Source organism: Mustela putorius, unplaced genomic scaffold, assembly GCF_011764305.1.
Source record: "Mustela putorius furo isolate JIRA1106 unplaced genomic scaffold, ASM1176430v1.1 tig00003834_pilon_pilon_pilon, whole genome shotgun sequence".
In the NCBI taxonomy this organism is placed as follows: Eukaryota; Metazoa; Chordata; class Mammalia; order Carnivora; family Mustelidae; genus Mustela; species Mustela putorius.
This window is the reverse complement of record NW_025421987.1, coordinates 105,388,869-105,413,765: the sequence shown is the minus strand read 5'-3', so window position 1 is coordinate 105,413,765 and position 24,897 is coordinate 105,388,869. Positions and strand designations below refer to the sequence as shown.

General features: G+C 39.5%; 1 protein-coding gene across 1 annotated transcript in view; it reads left to right on the top strand.

The window, feature by feature from the left end:
* PCCB (propionyl-CoA carboxylase subunit beta) overlaps window positions 1-24,897 on the top strand; it is a 101,171-nt gene that overhangs the window by 46,223 nt on the left and 30,051 nt on the right. Inside the window, exons 8-9 of the mRNA XM_004762456.3 lie at window positions 1,945-2,065; window positions 3,836-3,917. Coding sequence (XP_004762513.1) covers window positions 1,945-2,065; window positions 3,836-3,917 — 203 coding nt within the window. The remainder of the gene's footprint in view (window positions 1-1,944; window positions 2,066-3,835; window positions 3,918-24,897) is intronic.

Sequence of the window (24,897 nt, the reverse complement as noted above, 5' to 3'; positions counted from 1 at the left end):
TGTGGATTTGTCTAGAATATATGTGGAATGGAAATAAATGGAGTCCTGCAAGATACAGTCTTTTGTGAGTGGTTTCTTGTCCTTAGCATGCCATTTTTAAGGTTAATCCATGTTGCAGCATAGATAGTGTTTCCACGTATGACTCTACCACATTTTAGGTTTTCATTGATCGGTTGAACACATGGATTGTTTCTGCTTTTTGGCTGTCATGAATATGCTGCTGTAAACATTCATGTACAAGTTTTGTGTGACAGGCTTTTGTTTCCTTTGGGTATATACCTAGGAGTAGAATTTCCGGGTCAATTGGTAACTCTCACTTTTTTTTGTTGTTTTTTTAAAGATTTTATTTATTTATTTATTTGTCAGAGAGTGAGAGGAGTGAGAGTGAGCACAAGCAGACAGAATGGCAGGCAGAGGCAGAGGGAGAAGCAGGCTCCCGGCTGAGCAAGGAGCCCAATGCGGGACTCGATCCCAGGACGCTGGGATCATGACCTGAGCCGAAGGCAGCCGCTTAACCAGCTGAGCCACCCAGGCGTCCCAGTAACTCTCACTTTTTGAGGAACTGCTACGCTCTCCTTCAAAGTGGCTGCACCAATTTATAAGTATTTCTTGAATAAAAAAATTCGGTACTGAGCATGAAACAATTTATTCAGCAGATGTTCATTGCGTGTCTGCGTGTCAAGCATTATTCTATGTGTTAGGAATAGCTTTGTGAAAGGAAAAGACCCCTGCCTCCAGGTGGCTTATGTTCTAGCACAGGAGATAGACCATAAATGACCTGATAAATAAGGACATTGTGTAGTATGTTAGAAGGTAAACCGTGTTATTGAAAAGGTAGGACAGGGATTATTGTGGTTTGAAATAGGATAAGAGCAGGCCTCACTGTGAGGATAGCAGGTGAGCAGATCTGGGGTTAACGGCATGAACATCTAGGGGAGAAACATTGCAGGCAAAGGGAGTAGCTGATACAAAGGCCATGAAGAGGGAGGGTGGCTGGCATGTTCAGTGAACAGCAAGGAGGGTAGTTGGAGACGTGATATAAATCTGGCTTAAAAAGCTCAGTTTGGCTTCTGAGTGGAAAAGAGGTGGTAGGGGAAAAGGTGAAAAGGGAATCTGGGAGAGAGTTTCTGGTCCAATTTTCTCCATCACGTCTGTGGTGGTGTTTGGCAGTTCTGTGATTTCAGAGTATTCCTTTTTTTTTTTAAGATTTTATTTATTTATTTGACAGAGAGAGATCACAAGCAGGCAGAGAGGCAGGCAGAGGAGGTGAGGGAAGAAGGCTCCCCGCTGAGCAGAGAGCCCGATGCTGGGCTCTATCCCAGTTCTCTGAGATCATGACCTGAGCCAAAGGCAGAGGCTTAAACCACTGAGCCACTCAGGCGCTCTCAGAGTGTTCTTGAGGAATGATGGCTTTGTTCATCACTAGGGCCAGGAGGTTCCCCTCCTTCACCTCCACCATTCCTGAATACCATGAAATTATGTGCCAGCCATTATTCTTTTCTTTTCTTTTTGTTTCCAGCTTTATTGAAAGCTAAGTGATCTATAAATAGGTGTAATTCTGGACGTGGGACTTTAGTGGCTAAGATGGGCCTGGGCTCTCCCCTGTTAGAACTGATATTCTTGGGGAGTTGTCATTCAGAAAATAGGGAAGTGGACAGACAGGTGTTGTAGGGGAGGGTGTGAAGAAAACGCCTGCACGGGATGGGAATGACACATGAGGGCTAGGGAATAAAGATAGGCGTGACCCTGCCAAGGTATGGGTGCAGAGCAGGGGGGACAGGCTGCGCAAGCTGCAGGTCAGCCTGAAGGTGTGTGGTGTCCCATCCTCACAGAGCTGTTAGCACAGTCTTCTGCAGACATGCCCTTGGAGGGACAGGTGGACATGAAATAGCATCTTTGGGCTGACAGGTGGCCAGGCCCATTAAAGCTTCTCTGTTTTCTCAGGTGTTGCTCACAGAGCTTTTGAAAATGATATTGATGCCTTGTGTAATCTCCGGGAGTTCTTCAACTACCTGCCCCTCAGCAATCAGGACCCGGCTCCCATCTGCGAATGCCATGATCCCAGGTGAGTTGCCAACGATAGCACCGACTTGCATTTTGCAGGCTGGCTAGCCCTTTTCTGGTTCCTCTGCCCTGGCAGGACCTGCAGGGCACAGGAAGAGCCAGTGGCTGCACTGCTGGGCAGCTTGGAGTAGATTGTGGCATGGAGCCAGCAAGGTACCCAGGTGTTGGCATGGTGGTAGCATGTCTGAATACAGGAACAAAGAAAGATTTTCTTTGTATTCACCATTTTTTCTCCTTGTAATAGCTGATAAATAGCTTGGGAGTAAAAAGTGCCCCACCCCCAGATGACTTCTTAGAGTCTCGATTTGTCCAGAATTGGAAATGGAAGTATTGCTTGTTTTGACGCAAAACGTGAAATGGTGCAGACAGCATGCCCTTTAGGAAACGTGGCCACACACACACCTGCCTGTGACAGTCCAGGGGAGGGTGACTTGCTGGCCATCCAGTGAAGACTTTCTCTCCTTCTTGGTATTGGGGCTGCTGCCTAATATAGGCACACCACTTTGAAAGCCAGGGGTTCAGCTGGGGAACTATTGCTCCAGATCTCTGGCTGCTTTCATCTCCATTTTGTTTCTACTCTGAGGTGCAAACTTCAGATTCAAACTATTTCAAACTCATTTGGCCTGGACTTTGTTTTACAGAAGAGATTTAGAATTCCGTCTCACAGGAAGAAGCCATTTTTGGACAGTGCTCTGTGGGATGGACCTGGGCTCCCCACTCCTCAGAGGACCTAACCAGTGGTGTATTATGTGTAGTCATGAAAGGGAGGGTGGTCACAGGCCCGGAGTGATGGGCAGAGCCTCCTTTTCTGAGAAGCTATACTATTTGGGGTTCTTGAAAAGTTTAGGACATCATTTGAATGTATTAGGGCGCAGAGGCCTAGGAATGACTAAATATCCTGATTAGGCCCAGCCATATCTCCTTCCAGTTTGATCCCAGAGTAACTATATGTATAAGTAGCAAATGAAAAGTAAGGGAAGACTTGATCCAGTAGAGCTATGTCTGGTTCCCTAGTGTAGAGTTCTCTGGGAAGTTGGGATTGATGGGGCATGTGGCTTTACCAGTCCTCAGGCAAGGTGTGTACACTTCAGGGCCAGAACAACCCCTGCCTGCCCACATGGGCCAAGAGGGGATGAGAGCATGCGGGAGAGGGGCATGTTGCTGCAGAGTCCTCCTGTGGCGGGGGAGTGGACCCTGGCGGGCTCCCTGATCAGCCACATACATGCATAAGGAAACAGAAAGCTCTGAGCCTAAGTGACTGGTTAGTCCTCAGTGATTCTACCCATGAGAGGGCCTGCCATTTTCTTTTTTACAGAAGCTCCAGCAGGTTTATTTTCTAATGGGATGTGAATCCGCAGTGTTCAGTAGCAGAACTCTTAGCTTTGCATTTCCAAGTCCTTATTCTTTTATTTTTAACATCCCCGGAAGTGAGAGCAGGACTTGCCAGAACAGTGTGGTCTTGACTGCAGTGTCCTATAGTGCCCCCCACACTGTGGGAGGTACTGAGAGAGGATAATTGATGGAACCACATTCAGGAGAATAAGCTTTTTTCCCCCCCTATATATCAAAACAAAAATCTTTTGGGTTACTGTCAAACTCAGGCTCAGTTTGACATGGTGGTAAGAAAGGAATGCATCTTTCAGGAGACTTTGCAAGCCCAGCAGGGACAGAATCCACTCATCCCCCCACCCCCACCCTGTGGAATCTCTCCTATCCTCCAGCCACTGGCCCTTCCTGTGCTGATTGTATTTGCTTCTTTTTCTATCCAAAGTGACCGTATGGTTCCTGAGCTTGACACAATTGTCCCCCTGGAATCGACCAAAGCCTACAACATGGTGGACATCATCCATTCTGTAAGTGTCACATTGGCCGGTCTTGTCTGTGCTAGCTCAGCCACATCTGTGGTCCCTGTGCTTTGGCATAGGGAGGAAGTACGAAACCCACAGGCTTTGACACTGGACAACCGGGCAGAGTGTGGGGTGGGCACAGGACAGGGGCCACTCAGTAGTGTGTTCTAGGAAGAGCTAGTGATGGTAGCTATCATACTGGCTTTCCTGGACTAGAGGGCTGGAGGGAAGAGGAGCCAACTGGGCCAGTAGATTTCAGGGGTTGTTAGACAGCACTGGGAGGTGCATAGAGAAGGGTCTGTGTCCCCAAAGTCTGGAGTTGAGGCCAGGGAGACTTTTTGTTAGGGACCTTTGTTTGGAACCTTGCGCTCAGTGGGCGTTTGTTTCTCCAGAGGGATGGAGAGCAAAAGTACACGTGACATGGGTAGTTTTAGGTCCAAAAAAGGCTTTTAGTCCAAAGAAGGTAAAATAGGGTCTCTGTCATCAGGTCCCCTAATTCTCCTTTTGCTCTGTAGAGCCCCAGCTGCCGGTGGGACCTGTGGGTGCTGGAGGAAAGCCCCAGAGCCCTACTCTAGTTAGGCTGGGCCCTTAGTCTGTCTGACCTCCCCTCAGCACCTGTTTTCATCTTCTTTACTTCCTAAGGCTGGATCTAACCCCTTTCTTCTCTGCTTCCCACTCTGGTGAGATGACTTGGGCATTTCCTTCGTGGAGAAAATTGAGAGTTTAAAGTTTCTTACTCCCTGTAAGTGACCATTTCTCCATCTCACTGTCCTTCCATGTCTCCCCAGACTCAGAATGAGATGCTTCCACCTGGGCTTCAGACTCCATCCTTCCCCATCTGATGTCTTGCTTTCTTGACTAGACAAAATCTCTTAATTTCTTCTCCCTTTAACTCCTCCCTCTAGCCATAAATACATATAAGCATGTATAGATTTTTTTTTTTTTTTTTTTTTTTTGCTGCTAAAAAAGAAAAACAAAACCTCTCTTAGTCCAAATCCCTCTTAAGCCCTCTTAACCCAGTTTAATTGCTGTCCAAATTCTTCTGTCCCTTTTCATTTAAAGCCCTCTTTTCTTTTCTTTCCTCCTCACTGGAATCTGGCCTCTGGTTTTCTCTTGAATGACAGACCTGCTTATGACTTCTCTAGTTGCTAAATCCAGGGGAATACAGCATGAAATAGTTATAGTTACAGAGGTAACCATTATGAAAAAATACTTTGCTTAAGTAACAAAAAAATGTATATCAAACGGATCCCAAACAAAGTGCATCACATAGAGAAAGCGAAGACTTTCCACACAAGCCTCTGAGAGAAACCACCATCCTGACTTTTGACTGTGTAAATTAGTTTTTGTTTGTAAGTTTTTTAACCACTGTATAAATGGAATCCTATGGTGTTCTGTGTCTTGCTTCTTTCACTCAACATTGTGTTTGTGAGATTTGTCTGTATTTTTCTCATTGGTCTCTTCAGCTTCTTGTATGAACAGACCATGGTTGATCTACTGTTGGTGGGCATTTGGGTGGTTTCTAGTTTGGGACTGTTACAGACAGTTCTGATATGAACACTCTGTTGTGTGATTTGGTAAGTAAATTACACATTTATGTTGGATCCATACCTTGGAGTGAAAGTACCACATCATAAGGTGCTCATGTGTTTATTAGTAGATATTGCCAAAGCGGTTTCCACGGGATTATGTCAATTGGTACCCCCAACCCGCAGCATCTAAGGGTTCTAGTTGCTTCACATTCTTTTCAACACTCAGCTGCTACCATGATGTCTTCATTATTGAGAGTTTATGGATGCTTTTATATTTAATAGGGATAGTTCTTCTTCTTCTTCTTCTTCTTTTCAGTTAGCCAGCATATAATACATTATAAGTTTTTGTTGTAATGTTTAGTGATTTATTAGTTGTATATAACACCCTGTGCGCATCACAATACGTGCCCTCCTTAATACCCATCAGGTGGTTACCCCATCCTACCCACCCCCTCCCTTCTGTAACCCTGTTTTTTTCTCTGCTTGTTTGCTTTTCCATATGAACTCTAAAATCTGTTTGTTTTGTTTGTGGGTAGTGGTGGTGGTTGAAATAGGGAATCCTGTTGTTTATATTGAGATCCTTTTAAAATCATGTACTAACTTGGGATAATTGACGTCCTTATGTATCTGAAACAATCTAAAAACATAGGTTGCATTTTTACTTGTTAATGTGTACCTTTTCCTCTTGAGGATTCTTCTAAAGATTTCCTTGTATAGGTTTTTCATATTTTTGTTTAGTTTATTCCTAAGCATCTTATCTTTTTACTGTAAAGAGAGTGTTTTCTATCTTCTAAACATTTTTTTTGGTGTTTATTAAATTACTGATTCTGCTATCATCAGTTTTCTTTCCTATTGCCTATTAAGTTGTCTATTTGTAATAGTTTTTACTGTTAATTTTTTGAAGTTTTCAAAGTGTAATAGTATACTAACTACTTGAATATAGCTTTTTTTTTTTAAAGATTTTATTTATCTATTTGACAGACAGAGATCACAGGTAGACAGAGAGGCAGGCAGAGAGAATGGGGGAAGCAGGCTCCCTGCTGAGCAGATAGCCCAATGTGGGGCTCCATCCCAGGACCCTGAGATAATGACCTGAGCTGAAGGCAGAGGCTTTAACCCACTGAGCCATCCAGGCATCCCTGAATATAGCTTTTTAAAGTAAGTTTTAAATTTTAATTCCACTAGAGTTAACATACGGTACTATATTAGTTTTACTTATGCAATATAGTCATTCGGTAGTTTCATACCTCACCTTGTGCTCATCACGACAAGTACACTCCTTAATCCCCATCACGTGTTTCACTCATTCCCCACCCACCTGTCCTCTAGTAGCATCAGTTTGTGCTCCACAGTTAACAGTCTTTTTCTTGGCGTCTCTCTCTCTCATTTTCCCTTTGCTCATTTGTTTTGTTTCTTAAATTCCACATATGAGTGAAATTATATATTTGTCTTTCTCTGACTGACCTATTTGACTTAGCATAATACTCTCTAGCTCCATCCATGCTGTTACAAATGATAGGATTCCATTCATCAACTGATGAACACTTGGGCTGCTTCCATATCTTGGCTATTGTAAATAATGCTGCTATAAACAGCATTTTGAATTAGTGTTTTTGTATTTTGGGGGTAAATACCCAATAGTGTGATTACTGGATTGTAGGGTATTTTATTTTTAAATTTTTGAGGAACCTCCTTACCATTTTCCACAGTAGCTGCACCAGTTTGCATTCCCATCAGTAGTGCAGGGGGATTCCTTTTTCCCACATACTCACCAAAACTTGCTGTTTGTTGTGTTGTTGATTTTAGCTCTTTTGACAGGTGTGAGGTAATATCTCATTGTAGTTTTGATTTGCATTTCTCTGATGACTGATGTTGGTTATCTTTTCATGTGTCTCTTTGCCATCTGGATCCCTTCTTGGTGAAATGTCTGTTCGTGTCTTCTGCCCATATTTGATTGGATTATGTGTTTTGGGGGGATTGAGTTGTCTAAGTTCTTTATATCATTTGGATACTTACCCTTGATCATATGTGTCATTTGCAAATGCATTCCTCCATTCTGTAGGTTGCCTTTAGTTTTGTTGGTCGTTTCCTTGCTGTGCAGAAGCTTTGTATTTTTATGAAGGTCCCAGTAGTTTATTTTTGCTTTTGTTTCTCTTGCTTCAGGAGACCTACCTAGAAAAATGTGGCTAAGGGCAATGTCAGAGACATTATTGCCTGTGCTCTTCTAGGATTTCTAAGGTTTCCATTTTCACATTTAGGTCTTTAATCCATTTTGAGTTTATTTTTGTGTATGGTGAAAGAAAGTAGTCATTCTTTTATTTTTATTTATTTATTTTTTTAACATGTGCTCCACAACCAGCATGGAGCACAATGTGGGGCTTGAACTCACTACCCTGAAATCAAGACCTAAGCTGAAATTCGGAGTTGGATTCTTAATTGTCTGACCACCTAGGTGCCCCATGAAAGTAGTCATTGCTTTGCATGTAGTTGTCCACTTTTCCCGATGCCATTTGTTGAAGGGACTGTCTTTTTCACCATTCCATATTTATTCCTCCTTTATTGAAGATTAATTGACCATATTGTGGGTTTATTTCTGGGCTTTCTATTCTGTTCCATTGATCTATGTGTTTATTTTTATGCCAGTACCATACTACTGGTGGCATTATGACAGCTTTGTAATATAACTTGGTCTGGAATTGTGATCTCTCCAATTTTGAGATTGCTTTGGTTATTTGGGGGTCTTCTTTGGTTCCATACAAATTTTAGGATTATTTGTTCTAGCTCTGTGTAAAATGCTATTGGTATTTGATAGGGATTGCATTAAATCTGTAGATTGCTTTGGGCAGTATAGACATTAAAATTTTTTAAATTTAAATTCAGTTAATTAACATACAGTGTATTATTAGTTTCAGAGGTGGAATTCAGTGATTCAGCAGTCTTACAGAATACCCAGTGCTCGTTACATCACATGCCCTCCTTAATAGACATTTTTTTTCAAAGATTTTATTTATTTATTTGACACACAGAGAGAGAGAGAGATCACAAGTAGGCAGAGAGGCAGGCAGAGAGAGAGGAGGAAGCAGGCTCCCCGCCAAGCAGAGAGCCCAATGTGGGGCTCGATCCCTGGAGCCTGAGATCATGACCTGAGCCGAAGGCAGAGGCTTAACCCACTGAGCCACCCAGGTACCCCTCCTTAATAGACATTTTAACAGTATTTGTTCTTCCAATCCATAAACGTGGAACATCTTTCCTTTCTTTGTGTCATCTTGAATTTCTTTCATCAGTTGTTTATAGCTTTCATCGTAGGTCTTTTACCTCTTTGGTTTTTTATTCCTAGGTCTTTCATTGGTTTTGGTGTAGTGGTAAATAGGATTGTTCTCTTAATTTCACTTTCTGCTGCTTCATTATTAGTGTATAGAAATGCATCAGATTTCTCTCATGGATTTTGAATCCTGTGACTTTACTGAAATCAGTTATCAATTCTAGTAGTTTTTCAATAGCGCCTTTAGGATTTTCTCCATATAGTGTCTTGCCATCTGCAAATAGTGAGAGTTTACGTCTTCCTTACCAATTTAGGTACCTTTTATTTCTTTTTGTTATTTGATTGCTACAGCTAACACTTCCAGTACTATGTTGAATAAAAGTGGTGAGAATGGATATCCCTATTTGCCTGACCTTAGGGAAAAAGCTCAGTGTTTGCCCATTGAGTATGATGTTCACTGTGGGTTTTTCATGTAAGGCCTTTATTATGTTGAGGTATGTGCCCTCAGAACCTACTTTGTTATTGTTTTGGTTTGTTTCCTGGTTTTGTTTTTGTTTTTTTTTTTTTTAGAGAGAACACATGTGCGAGTGGGGAGGGACAGAGGGAGGGAGAGAGAAAATCTAAAACCAGATCCATGCTGACATGGGACTTTCACATTTCTGAGATCATGACCTGAGCTGAATTCAAGAGTTGGGTACTTAACCGACTGAGGCACCCATAGTGCCCCTGAACCTGCTTTGTTGAGGGCTTTTATCATGAATGGATGTTGTACTTTGTCACATGTTTTTTCTGCATCTATTGAAATGATCATATGGTTTTTATCCTTTTTCTTATTGATGTGATGTATGACACTGATTATTTTACTAATTTACTAATTTACTAATCTTGAGATTAAATTCCACTCTATCATGGTGTTAAATTCTTTTTTAAGGTATTGTTGGTTTTGGATTGCTAATATTCTGCTGAGGATTTTTTGCTTTATTTATTTTTTTATTCTCAATATAGTGCATACCTTCCTCTATGTCCATCACCCAGCCACCCCATCCCTCTCAACCCTGCTCCCCTCCAGCAACTCTCAGTTTGTTTCCTGAGATTAAGAGTCTCTTATGGTTTGTCTCCCTCTCTGGTTTCAGCTTGTTTCATTTTTGCCTCTCTTCTCCTGTGATCCTGTTTTGTTTCTCAAATTCCTTGTATCAGTGAGATCATATGAATCTTGCCTCTCTCTGATTGACTTATTTTGCTTAGCATAATACTCTCTAGTTCCATCCACGTGGTTGTAGATGACAAGATTCTTTTTTTTGGTGGCTGTGTAGTATTCCATTGTATATATATATGTGTATACACACACACACACACACACACACACACACACACACACACACAAACACATATACGTATATATACCACATCTTCTTTATCCATTTATCTGTTGATGGACATCTAGGCTCTTTTCATAGTTTGGCTATGGTGGATATCGCCACTATAAACATTTGGGTATACATGTCCCTTCAGATCACTACATTTGTATCTTAAGGGTAAATACCCAGTAGTGCAATAGCTGGGTTGTAGTATTTTAAACTTTTTGAGGAACCTCCGTACTGTTTTCCAGAGTGGCTGCACCAACTTGCATTCCCACCAACAGTGTAGGAGGGTTCCCCTTTCTCTGCATCCTCACCAACACCTGTTATTCCCTGACTGGTTATTTTTAGCCATTCTGACTGGTGTGAGGTGGTCTCTCACTGTGGTTTTGATTTGGTATCGAGTGATGCTGAGCACCTTTTCAAGTGTCTGTTGGCCGTTTGGATGTGTTCTTTGCAGAAATGTCTGTTCCTACATTTCTTGATTGGATTATTTGTTCTTTGGGTGTTGAGTTTGATAAGTTCCTTGTAGATTGTGGATACTAGCCCCTTATCTGATATGTCATTTGCAAATATCTTCTCCCATTCTGTCAGTTGATGTTTGGTTTTAGTGACTGTTTCCTTTGCTGTGCAGAAACTTTTGATCTTGATGAAATCCTAGTAGTTCATTTTTGCCCTTGCTTTGTCCTGCTTTGTTGAAGATAAGTTGACCATAGAGTTGAGGGCCCATTTCTGGGCTCTCTATTCTTTTCCATTGATCTATGTATCTGTTTTTATGCTAGGACCATACTGTCTTGATGATTATAGCTTTGCCGTTAGAGCTTGAAGTCTGGAATTGTGATGCTGCCAACTTTGGTTTTCTTTTTCACGACTTCTCTGGCTATTCGGGGTCATTTCTGGTTCCATACAAATTTTAGAATTATTTGTCCCATTTCTTTGAAAAAGGTTGATGGTATTTTGATAGGGATTGTATTAAATGTGTAGATTGTTCTAGGTAGCATAGACATTTTCACAATATTTATTTTTCTAATCCATGAGCATGGAACATTTTTGCATTTCTTTGTGTCTTCCTCCATTTCTTTCATGAGTACTTTGTAGTTTTCTGAGTACAAATTCTTTGCCTCTTTGGTTGTCCTAGGTATCTTATGGTTTGGGGTACAGTTGTAAATGGGATCAACTCCTTAATTTCTTTATCTTCTGTCTTGTTGGTGCGTAGTAATGCAACTGATTTTTGTGTGTTGACTTTATATCCTCACATATTACTGAATTCCTGTATGAGTTCTGGCATTTTTGGAGTATTTTGGGTTTTCCACATAAAGAATTGTATCATTTGCAAAGAGTGAGAGTTTGACTTCTTTGCCTATTTAGATGCCTTTTATTTCTTTTTGTTGTCTGATTGCCGAGGCTAGGACTTAGAGTACTACGTTGAATAGCAGTGGTGATGTGGACAGTCCTGCCGTGTTCCTGACCTTAGGGGAAAAGCTCTCAGTTTCTCCCCATTGAGAATGATATTTGTTGTGGGTTTTTCATAGATGGTTTTTATCATACATTGTGAAGAGTTTTGATCAAGAAAGGATGCTGTACTTTATCAAATGCTTTTTCAGTGTCTATTGAGAGTATCATATGATTCTTGTTCTTTCTTTTATTAATGTATTGTATCACATTGATTGATTTGCAGATGTTGGACCAACCTCGCAGCCCAGGAATAAATCCCACTTGGTCATGATGAATAATCCTTTTTTTTTTTTTTTTTTAAGATTTTATTTATTTATTTGACAGATAGAGATCACAAGTAGGCAGAGAGAGAGAGAGAGAGAGTGGAGGAAGCAGGCTCCCTGGGGAGCAGAGAGCCCAATGTGGGGCTTGATCCCAGGACCCTGAGATTATGACCTGAGCCAGCCACCCAGGCTCCCCTAATCCTTTTAGGATATCGTTGGATCCTATTGGCTATTATTTTGGTGAAAGTTTTCACATCCGTGTTCATCAGGGATATTGGTCTGTAATTCTCCTTTTTGATGGGGTCTTTTGTCTGGTTTTGGGATTGAAGTAATGCTGGCCTCATACAATGAGTTTGGAAGTTTTCCTTCCATTTCCATTTTTTGGAACAGTTTCAGGAACATAGGTATTAATTCTTCTTTAAATGTTTTGTAGAATTCCGCTGGGAAGCCATCTGGCCCTGGGCTCTTGTTTGTTGGGAGATTTTTGATGACTGCTTCAGTCTCCTTACTGGTTTTGGGTCTGTCTAGGTTTTCTATTTATTCCTGGTTCAGTTTTGGTAGTTTATATGTCTCTTGAAATGCATCCATTTCTTCGATATTGTCAAATTTGCTGGTGTATAGTTGCTCATAATATGTTCTTATAATTGTTTGTATTTCTTTGGTGTTGGTTGTAATCTCTCCTCTTTCATTCATGATCTTATTAATTTGGGTCCTTTCTCTTTTCTTTTGGAGAAGTCTGGCCAGGGCTTTCACAATCTTATTAATTCTTTTAAAGAAACTGCTCCTAGTTTTATTGATTTGTTCTACTGTTCTTTGGTTTCTATTTCATTGATTTCTGCTCTGATCTTTATGATTTCTCTTCTCCTGCTGGGTTTAGGCTTTCTTTGCTTTCTTTCTCCAGCTCCTTTAGGTATAGGGTTAGGTTGTGTACTTGAGACCTCTCTTGTTTCTTGAGAAAGGCTTGTATCGCTATATACTTTCCTCTCAGGACTGCCTTTGCTGTGTCCCACAGATTTTTTTTTTTTTTTAAAGATTATTTATTTATTTATTTATTTGACAGAGAGTGAGATCACAAGCAGATGGAGAGGCAGGCAGAGAGAGAGAGAGAGGGAAGCAGGCTGCCTGCTGAGCAGAGAGCCCGATGCGGGACTCGATCCCAGGACCCTGAGATCATGACCTGAGCCGAAGGCAGCGGCTTAACCCACTGAGCCACCCAGGCGCCCCTGTCCCACAGATTTTGAACAGTGGTGTTTTCATTATCATTTCTTTCCTGAATTTTTTCAATTCTTTAATTTCCTGGTTGACCCATTCATTCTTTAGTAGGATGCTCTTTAGCTGCCATGTATTTAAGTTCTTTCCAACTTTCCTCTTGTTGAGTTCTAGTTTCAAAGCATTCTGGTCTACAAACATGCAGGGAATGATCCCAATCTTTCGGTAATGGCTGAGACCTGACTTATAACCCAGGATGTGATCTATTCTGGAGACTGTTCCATGTGCACTAGAGAAGAATGTGTATGCTGTGGCTTTGGGATGGAATGTTCTGAATATATCTGTGATGTCCATCTGGTCCGGTGTGTAATTTAAAGCTTTTATTTCCTTGTTGATCTTTTGCTTAGATGATCTGTCTATTTCCGTGAGGTGGGTGTTATTGGGATGTGTTTCTTTGGTTTTGTTATTAATTGGTATATAATTGGCTGTTCCCATGTTAGGGGCATAGATATTTAAAATTGTTAGATCTTCTTGTTGGACAAACCCTTTAAGTATAATATAGTGTCCTTCCTCATCTTGTATTACAGTCTTTGGCTTCAAATCTAACTTATCTGATATAAAGATTGCCACCCAGCTTTCTTTTGATGTCCTTTAACTTGGTAAATTGTTTTTCACCCCCTCACTTTAAATCTGGAGGTGTCTTTGGGTCTAAAATGAATTTCTTGCAGCCAGCATATTGATATTTTGTTTTTTGGTTTTGTTTGTTTGTTTGTTTGTTTAAAATCCATTCATATACCCTGTGTCTTTTGATTGGGGCATTTAGCCCATTTACATTCAGGGTAACTATTGAAAGATATGAATTTAGTGCCATTGTATTGCCTGTAGGAAGACTGTTACTGTATATTGTCTCTGTTCCTTTCTAGTCTATGTTACTTTTAGGCTCCCTCTTTGCTTAGGAGACCTTTTTCAATATTTCCTGTAGGGCTGGTTTGGTGTTTGCAAATTCTTTTAGTTTTTGTTTGTCCTGGAAGATCTTTATCTCTCCTTCTATTTTCAATGACAGCCTAGCTGAATATAGTATTCTTGGCTCCATATTTTTCTTGTTTAGTGCTCTGAATATATCATACCAGTCCTTTCTGGCCTGCCAGGTCTCTGTGGATAGGTCTAAGGTCTACTGTCAATCTAATATTTCTACCATTGTAGGTTACAGACTGGTTTCTGAGCTGCCTTCAGGATTTTCTCTTTGTCACTGAGACTTCTAAGTTTTACTATTAGATGATGTGGTGTGGACCTATTTTTACTCATTTTGAGGGGGGTTCTTGTGCCTCCTGGATTTTGATGCTTGTTTCCTTCCATACATTAAGGAATTTGCCTGCTATAATTTGCTCCATTATACCTTCTGCCCCCTTCTCTCCTTCTGGGATCACAATTATTCTAATATAGTTTCATCTTATGGTATCACTTACCTCTCACATTCTTCCCGTGTGATCCAGTAGTTGTTTATCTCTTTTTCTCATTCTCAGCTTCTTGATTTTCCATCATTTGGTCTTCCATATCACTAATTGTCTCTTCTGCCTCATTTATCCTAGCAGTGAGAGCCTCCATTTTTTATTGCACCTTCCTAATAGCCTTTTTTATTTCAACTTAGTTAGATTTTAGTTCTTTAATTTCTTCAGAAAGGGATTTTATTTCTCCAGAAAGCGTTCTTTAGCATGTTCTATGCTTTTTCTCTTTACAATCATCATTCTGAATTCTAATCCTGACATCTTACTAATATCCATATTGATAGGGTCCCCAGCAGTCTGTCCTGCCTCTTGTTCTTTTATTTGAGGTGAGTTTTTTTGCCTTGTCATTTTATCCACAGAAGGCTAGATGAATGAGAGAACAAAATGTTAGAAGGGTAACAACAACCCCAGAAAAATATACACTAGCCAAAACAGAAGAGACCCGAAATTAGGGGGAGAAGAAAGGGAAAAAAATATGATTAGGCTGATGAACAGAACAGAGCCACATACTTGATTTTGGGTGTGTTTTGTTGTGTTAAAAGAAACTGCCTGCCAGAATTTTAAAGAAGGAGAAACTTACATATATATAAAAATAATGATAAACCCAGTAAGGGATGCAATATGACTGTAAAGATGAAAATTAAAGATTTTTAAAAAGGAATTGATAAGAAGTTGGTTGAACAAAGAAAAAAAAGAGAGAATGTGATTAGGCTGGAGATTGGATGGTTTTTTTACTTCTATGTTCATGAGGGATATTGACCTGTAGTTCTCTTTTTTGGTGGTGTCTTTATCTGGTTTTGGTGTCAGGGTGATACTGGTCTCAAAGACTGAATTTGGGTTTTCCTTAATCCTCTGTTTTTGGAGTAGTATGAGACTAGGTATTAACTCTTCTTTTTTTTTTTTTTTTTAAATATTTTATTTATTTATTCGACAGAGAGATCACAAGTAGGCAGAGAGGCAGGCAGAGAGAGAGGAAGAGAAGCAGGCCCCCCGCCGAGCAGAGAGCCTGATGCGGGGCTTGATCCCAAGACCCTGGGATCATGACCTGAGCCGAAGGCAGAGGCTTTAACCCACTGAGCCACCCAGGCGCCCCGGTATTAACTCTTCTTTAAATGTTTGTCACACTCACCTGTGAAGCTCTCAGGTCCTGGACTTTTGTTTGTTGGGATTACTGACTCTGTTTCTTCACTAGTTATCAGCCTATTCAGATTTTCTCTTCCTGCTTCACTTTGGTAGGTTATAGGTTTCTAGGAATTTATCCATTTCTTCTAGGTAGTCCAGTTTGTTGGCATGTGATTTTTCATAATGTGTTACAGTTGTTTGTATATCTGTGGTATTGGGTGTTATTTCTCCTCTTTCATTTGTTTCTGTGTTTGAGACCTCTTCCTCTCTCTCTCTTCTTTTTTTTGTCTTAAAAAAATTTTTTTAAATTTAATTTTAATTTAATTTAATTTTTTTAAACTTAATTATTTGAGAGAGTGAGGGAGAGTGGGAAAGAATTTCAAGCTGACTCCCAGGTGAGCATGGAGTGTGATGTTGGGCTCAGTTTCACAACCCTGAGATTGTGACCTGAGCTGAGCTGAAATCAAGAATCAGATGCTTAACTGACTGAGTTACTGAGGCACTCCTCTCTGTCATTTTTAAAATTTTTAAAATATTTTATTCGTTTATTTGAGAGAGAGAGAGCGGGAGTGTGTGCAGGTTGGGCGAGGAGCAGAGGGAGAGGAATAAGCAGATTCTACACCGAATATGGAGTCTGACATGATCAGTCCCGCCACCCTGAGATCATGATCTGAGCCAAAATTGAGAGTTGGATACTCAACCGACTGAGTCACCTGGGTACCCCCTGCCCCCCGACCTTTTGAAAAATGAATTTGGCTTGCAGTTGATCTTTTCAAAGAACTGGCTCCTGATTTCATTAATCAGTACTATTGTTTTAGTTTCTACATCATTTATTTCTATTCTTAGCTTATTATTTCATTCCTTCTGCTGATCTGAGGTTTTTTCTTTTTCTAGCTCCTTCCTGTGTAATGTTAGGTTCTTTATCTGAGAATTTTCTTGCTTCTTGAAGTATTGCTATCAACTTCCCTTTTAGAATTGCTTTTGCTGCATACCCCAAATTTTGGACTGTTGTGTTTTCATTTTCATGTAATTTTTTATTTCTTCTTTGATTTCTTGGTTGACACATTTGTTGTTTAATAGCATATTATTTAACCTTCATGTATTTGTGTTCCTTCCATGTTTTTTTCTTGTGGTTGATTTTTAGTTTTATAGTATTGTGGTTGGAAAAGGTGTATGATCTGACTTTAATCTTTCTGAATTTGTGACTTTGTGGTCTAATATGAGATCTGTTCTGGAGAATGTTCCATGTTTACTTAAAAAGAATGTGTATTCTGTTTTATGATGGAATGTTCTGAATATATATGTTAAATCCATCTGGTCCAGTGTTCATTCTAAGCCACTGTTTCCTTGTTGAGTTTCTGTTTGGATGATCTGTCCATTGATGTAAGTGGGGTGTTAATATGACCTACTATTATTGTGTTACTGTTGATTATTTCCTTTATGTTAGTAACTGTTTTATGTATTTGGGTGCTCCCATATTGTGTGTGTAAATATTTACAACTGTTATAGCCTATTGTTGGAGTCTCTGACTGTTGTGGGGCGTGGTTCATCCCCAGCGGGGGTGGGGGGGTGGAGGTGTATTTTAACCAGGTGTCTGCTGATCTGCTGGCAAATTAAGACCTGCTTTTGTTGCCGGAACTGAGGTCCTGGAGAATGTGCTGGTGGGGAGATGAGTTGGTAGAGTTTGTGTCAGTCTTCTGGGGTACTGAAGCAAGTCTGGGATGGATGAATCCACTGAAGCATGGAGGAAGCAGGGCTTGGTATAAGCATGTTAGTGTCCACACTGAGCTGGTTCCTTCAATGGCCTTGTGTTTATGCTGGGGGTTTGGGGGAGGGAAATGGTGCATGATAGTTTCTGGAAGGGTGTCCCCTTGATCCCTACCTCTCTGGGTCATGCTCTGAAATAGTAAATCACTCTCCCTCTTGTTTGCCCTCATTGTTTTTCAAATTGCTGTTTCCAGGCTGTATGTCCATCTGGTGTTTGTTGTGTTGTCCTTAAGGGTGGGGACTCTGCTTCCTAAGGCCCTTTGGGCTCTCCCAGAGCCCAGCCCTCCAGTTATTAAAATTCCAGGCTTTAAGTTCTGCTGATTTTAAGAATGCAAAAAAATCCAGCCCCTTTCAATTTCAAAGCCAAATACTATGGGGAGTCATCTTCCCTGTATGGGCTTCTCAGCATAAAAGTCTGTTTTTCTCCCTTCCCCAGCCACTGGCTTCCTCCTGACCATGGTTGGCCATGGTCTGTTTCTCTCCCAACTGTGTCTTTGTCTTTCCTATGTTCTTTGACGCGTCCTATCCTTTACCTTTAGTTGTGGAATTTGTTCTTCCAGTCTTCAGATTGTTTTCTGGGTTACTTACACTGATGTGTTATCTTCTTGTATCCATGGGATAAGGTGAGCTTAGAGTCCTTTGACTCTCCTGTCTTCTCCAAATAATGATTACATGAAATAGTTCTGTCTTTTCCTTTGCAGTTATTTTATGCTCTTTCTTTCTCTTGTCCAACTGCGTGTCTTTAACTCCATATTTTGTCAAATGCAGTGATGAGTAATGGTTGTGATTGTGGGCATACTTGTCTTATTCCTGATTTCAGAGAATGTAATTAGTGTTTTCTAGTTTTATCTTTTTTCATGTAAAAAGAGCTTCAACTGTTTCTTATTTTAATTTTTGGTTTTTGTTTACTTGTTTTTTCTTAAATCAGGGATTCCTTTTGAAAATCTTTAAATGCCTTTGAGCATTTATGGAAATGATTTTTTTCCTGGATCTGTTTATAAATCTTAATAGATTTACTAATATCAAATTATATGTACATTCCTGAAGTAAGCCTTATTTGTTGTATTTTGTTACTATTTCATTTTGGATATTTATGTCAATATCATATGATATTAGGTGTTTTTTGTTTGTTTGTTTGTTTTAGGTGTTTTAAACTCAGTTTTTTTGGTGTCCATAGTGTGCTTATTTTTCATATATTCGTCTATTAGGGCTGCCATAACAAAATACCAGAGACTGGATTGCATACACAACAGACACTCATTTTCTTACATTTTTGGAGGCTAGAAATCCCAGACCAGTGTTTCAACAGGCTTCATTTCTGATGAAGCTTGTCTTCCTGGAGTGCAAATGGCTGTTGTCTTGCTGTGTCCTGATGTGGCCTTTTGTCTGTGTGTCAAGGAAAGAACTCTCTAGTGTCTGATAGAACTGGTGTCATCATAAGAAGAGAACAGATTAGGGCACCACCCTTATGACCTCATCTAAATAACTTTAAATAGCTCCTTATGGACTCTGTTACCAAATGTAGTCACATTGGGGATTAGACTTCAACATATGAATTTGGGGTGATGGTTCACAAGTCTTAAGTGTCATTAAAAAATTTTGCAGATTTTCTTTTTCTAGGCCCTGAAATTATTTAAATGGCATTAGAATTATTTGCTTTTAGAGATTTGGTCGAAAATTTCCTGTGATATTGAATTGTCAGGACCTAGTGCTTTTTTTTTGTCAGGGAGGAGTGGCTTTTTATAGCTTCCCCTGTTCTTTAATGTTATTGGCTCTTTATTCTTTGGGGTCAGGTTTGGTAATTTTTTCTTTAATTATCTATTTTTTCCAGGCTTTCAGTTTTATCTGAATAGGGTTATCCATAGTAGTCTTATAAGATGAGTGAATTCTACTAGAGTGGTTTTCTCCTCTGACATTTCTTGTTTTAGGTGTTTTTCATTCATTTGTATTCAGGTATAGTTGACATACAGCATTATATTCATTTCAGGTGTGCAACATAGGGGACAACTCTGTACATTATGCTCTGCTCCCCATATGTGTAGCTACCATCTCTCATGACAGAGAGCTATTCCAATACTTTTGACTATATTCCCTGTGCTGTACCTTTAATCCTCATGACTTATTTATTCCTGACTGGAAGCCTATACCTCCCACTCCTTGTCACCCATTTGGCCCATTCCGTACACCCCTCCCCTCTGGCACCTATCAATTCTCTGTATTTACAGTTCTGTTTCTGCTTTTTTGTTTATTTTATTTCTTAGACTCCATGTATAAATGAAAACCTATGGTATTTGACTTTCTCTGTCTGACTTAATTCACTTACCTCATAGGTCCATCCATATTATTGCAAATAGGAGGATCTCATTCTTTTGTATGGCTGAGTAATTTACCACCATATACAATATACCACATCTTTATCCATTCATTTTTTAAGGTTGTTTTTTCATTTATCATTCTTAAAAAATTTTTAATTCAGTTAATTAACATATAATGTATTATTGGTTTCAGAGGTACAGGTCTGTGATTCATCAAGTCCTATATAATATCCAGTGCTCATTATATCTCATGACCTCCTAATGTCCATCACCCAACATGTAACACAGTTACATGTTACCCCATCCCCTCACTCCTCTTCCCTCCAGCAACCCTCTTTGCTTCCTATGATCAAGAGTCTCTTATGGTCTCTCACCCTCCCTGGCTTTGTCATTTTATTTTTTTCCTCTCTTTCCCTGTGATCCTGTTTTGTTTCTTAATTTCCACAAATCCATGAGATCATTGGATAATTGTCTTTCTCTGATTGACTTATTTCACTTAGCATAATACCCTGTAGTTCCAGCCGTGTCATTGCAAATGGCAAGATTTTGTTTTTTTTTGATGGGTGAATAATATTCGTGTGTGTGTGTGTGTATGTGTGTCACATCATCTTTATCTATTCATCTGTTGATGGACATCTAATCTCCTTCCATAGTTTGGCTATTGTGGACATTGCTGATCCCCTTGGGATCACTACATTTGTATCTTTGGGGAAAATACCTAGTAGTGCAATTGCTGTGTCCTAGGGTAGCTCTATTATTAACTTTTTAAGGAACCTCCATTCTGTTTTCCAGAGTGGCTGCACCAGCTTACATTCCTACCAACAGTGGAAGAGGGTTCCCCTTTCCCTGCATCCCCACCAACATCTGCCATTTCTTGTCTTGTTAGTTTTAGTCAGTCTCATATGAGTGGTGTCTCATTGTGGTTTTGATTTGTATTTCTCTGATGCTGAGTGATGTTGACCATTTGTTCCTTGTGTGTGTTGGCCATTTCTCTTTGGAGAAATGTCTGTTCATGTTTTTTGCCCATTTCTTGACTGGATTTTTTGGTTTTCAGGTGTTTAGTTTTATATGATCTTTATAGATTTTGGATATCAGCCCTTTATCTGCTTTGTTATTTGTAAATAACCTCTCCCTTTTGCTGTTTGTCTTTTGGTTTTGTCAGCTGTTTGCTTGGCTGGGCAAAACTATCTTGATGAAGTCCCAACAGTTCATTTTTGCCTTTATATCCCTTGCTTTTAGTTCTGTGTCTAGCAGGAAGTTGCTGCAGCTGAGGTCAAGATGTTGCTGCTTGTGTTCTCCTCAAGGATTTAGATGGATTCTTGTTTCACATTGAGGTCTTTCATCCGTTTTGAGTCTATTTTTGTGTATGGTACAAGGAAATAGTTCAGTGTCATTCTTCCGTATGTGGCTGTCCAGTTTTCCCAACACCATTTTTTGAAGACACTTTCTTTTTTCCATTGGATATTCTTTCCTGTTTTGTCAAAGATTAGCTGGTCGTAGAGTTGAGGGTCCATTTCTGGGTTTTCTATTTTGTTCCATTGATCTGTGTGTCTATTTTTTATTTATTTATTTTTTTGCTAGTACCATACTGTCTTGATGATTATGGCTTTGCAATAAACTTGAAGTCTAAATTGTGATGCCACCATCTTTGTTTTTCTTTTTCAACATTCCTCTGGCTATTCGGGGTCTTTTCTGGTTCCATACAAATCTTAGGATTATTTGTTCCAGCTCTGTGATAAATGCTAATGGTATTTTGATAGGGATTGCATTGAATGTGTAGATTGCTTTGGGTATCTTTGACATTTTCACAATATTTGTTCTTTAATCCATGAGCATGGAGTGTTTTTACATTTCTTTACAGCTTCTTTAATTTCTTTCATGAGTGTTCTATAGTTTTCAGAGTACAGATCCTTTGCCTCCTTGGTTAGGTTTATTCCTAGATATCTTATGGTTTAGGGTGCAACTATAAATGGGATTGATTCCTTAATTTCTCTTTCTTCTGTCTCATTGTGGGTGTAGAAATGCAACTGATTTCTGTGCATTGATTTTATATTCTACCACGTTGCTGGATTCCTGTATGAATTCTAGCAGTTTTGGGGTGGAGTCTTCTGGGTTTACTGCGTAGAATACATGTCATCTGCAAAGAGTGAGAGTTTGACTTCTTCTTTGCTGATTCAAATGACTTTTATTTATTTTTTGTTGTCTGATTGTTGAGGCTAGAACTTCTAGTTCTAGTTCTAGTTCTGTGTTGAGCAACAGTGGTGATAGTAGATATCCCTGCTGTGTTCCTGACCTTAGGGGGAAAAGCTCTCAGCTTTACCCCATTAAGAATGATATTGTGGGCTTTTTAAATGTCTTTTTATGATATCAAGGTCTGTTCCCACTACCCCTACACTATGAAGAGTTTTAAGAAAGTATGCTGTATTTTGTCAAATGATTTTTCTGTATATTTTGAGAGGATCATATAGTTCTTGTTCTTTCTCTTATTAATGTATTGTATCACACTGATTGATTTCCAGATGTTGAACCAACCTTGTAGCCCAGGAATAAATCCTACTTGGTCGTGGTGAATAATCTTTTTAATGTAATGTTATTCGTATTAGCTAGTATCTCGGTGAGAATTTTTGTATCCTTGTTCATCAGGGATATTGGTCTGTAATTCTCCTTTTTGATGGGGTCTTTTACCTGGTTTGGGATTGAGGTAATGCTGGCCTCATACAATGAGTTTGGAAGTTTTCCTTCCTTTTCCATTTTTTCCCCCAATTTTATTTTTTGAGGCAGCTTCTGAGGAATAGGTATTAATCCTTCTTCAAATGTTTTGTAGAATTCTTCTGAGATTCTGTCTGGCCCTGGGCTCTTGTTTTTGGGAGATTTTTGATGACTGCTTCAGTCCCCTTACTGGTTCTGAGTCTGTTCAGGTTTTCTGTTTCTTCCTGGTTCAGTGTTGGTAGTTTATATGTCTCTTGGAATGCATCCATTTCTTCCAGATTGTCAAATTTGCTGGTGTATAGTTGCTCATAATATGTTCTTATAATTGTTTGTATTTCTTTGGTGTTGGTTGTAATCTCTCCTCTTTCATTCATGATCTTATTAATTTGGGTGCTTTCTCTTTTCTTTTTGATAATTCTGGCCAGGGGTTTATTGATCTTACTCTTTTAAAACACCAGCTCCTAGTTTCGTTGATTTGTTCTACTATTCTTTTGGTTTTTATTTCATTGATTGCTGCTCTGATCTTTATGATTTCTCTTCTCCTGCTTGGTTTAGGCTTTCTTTGCTGTTCTTTCTCCAGCTCCTTTAGGTGTAGCATTAGGTAGTGTATTTAAGACTTCTCTTGTTTCTTGAGAAAGGCTTGCATTGCTATATACTTCGCACTTAGAACTGTCTTTGCTCCATCTCAAAGATTTTGAACAGTTGTGTCTTCATTTCCATTCGTTTCCATTAATTTTTTAAATTCCTTTTTAATTTCCTGGTTGACTCATTCATCCCTTAGTGGGATGGTTTTTAGCCTCCATGTATTTGAGTTCTTCCAAATTTCCTCTTGTGATTGAGTTCCAGTTTCAAAGTATTGTGGTCTGAAAATATGCACGGAATGATCCCAGTCTTTTGGCACCAGTTGAGACTTGATTTGTGACCCAGTATGTGATCTATTTGGGACTGTTCTGTATGTACTTGAGAAGAACTTGTATTCTGTTCCTTTAGGATGGATTGCTCTGAATATATCTGTGAAGTCCATCTGGTCCAGTGTGTCATTCAAAGCCCTTATTTCCTTGTTGATCTTCTGCTTAGATGATCTGTCCATTGCAGTGAGTGAGGTGTTCGCTTCCCCTACTATTACTGTATTATTATCAGTGTTTCTTTAATTTTGTCATTAATTGGTTTAAGTGGATGCTTCCATGTTAGGGGCATAAATATTTACAATTGTTAGATCTTCTTGTTGTATAGACCTTTTATGTGTGATATAGTGTCTTTCCTCATCTATTACAGTCTTTGCTTTAAAATCTAATTTTTCTGACATAAGGATCGTACTCCAGTTTTCTTTTGTTGTCCATTAGCAGGATAAATGGTCTTTCACCCTTCATGTTCAATGTGGATGTGTCTTTGGGTCTAAAATGAGTCTCTTACAACACCAATGAATCTTTCTTTTTTATCCTGTCTGATAACCTGTGTCTTTTGATTGTGGGACTTAACCCATTTTTCTTCAGCATAACTGGTAAAGGATATGAATTTAGTGCCATTTTATTGCCTGTAAAGTCACTGTTTCTATAGATTGTCTCTGTTCTTTTCTGGTCTGTGCTACTTTGGGCTCTTACTTTGCTTAGATTGCCCATGTAATGTTTCTTGTAGGGCTGGTTTAGTGATTACTTTGGAAGCTCTTTCTCTCTCCTATCTGAATGACAGCCTTGCTGGATAAAGTATTCTTGCCTGCATATTTTTCTCATTTAGCACCCTGAATATATCATGCCAGTCCTTTCTGGCTGCAAGGTCTCTGTGGATAGGTCTGCTGCAAGACTAATATTTCTACACTTGTAGGTTAAGAACTTCTTGCCCTGAGCTGTTTTCAGGATTTTCTCTTTGTCTTTGAAGCTTCACTATTATATGTAGAGGTGTTGACCCTTTTTTATTGATTTCGAGGGGGGTTCTCTGTGCTTCCTGGACTTGAGTGCCTATGTCCTTACCCAGTTCTAGGAAATTCTCAGGTGTAATTTGCCCCAGTGTACCTCTACCCACCCCCTTCTCTCCTCTTCTGGGATCCCAGTTATTCTAATACTGATTTGCTTTATGGTATCACTTATCTCTTGAGTTCTTCCTTCCTGGTCCTATAGTTGTAATTTGCCCCAGTGTACCTCTACCCACCCCCTTCTCTTTCCTCTTCTGGGATCTCAGTTATTCTAATACTGATTTGCTTTATGGTATCACTTATCTCTTGAGTTCTTCCTTCCTGGTCCTATAGTTGTTTATGTCTCAGCTTCATTATTCTCCACCATTTTGTCTTCTATGTCATCAATGCTCTCTTCTGCCACATTTATCCTAGCAGTTAGAGCCTCCATTTTTTATTGCATCTCATTAATAGCCTTGTTGATTTCAACTTGATTAGATTTTAGTTCTTTTATTTCTCCAGAAAGGGATTCTCTGGTGTCTTCTATGCTTTTTTCAAACCCAGGTAGTATCTTTATAATAGTTATTTTGAACTCTTATTC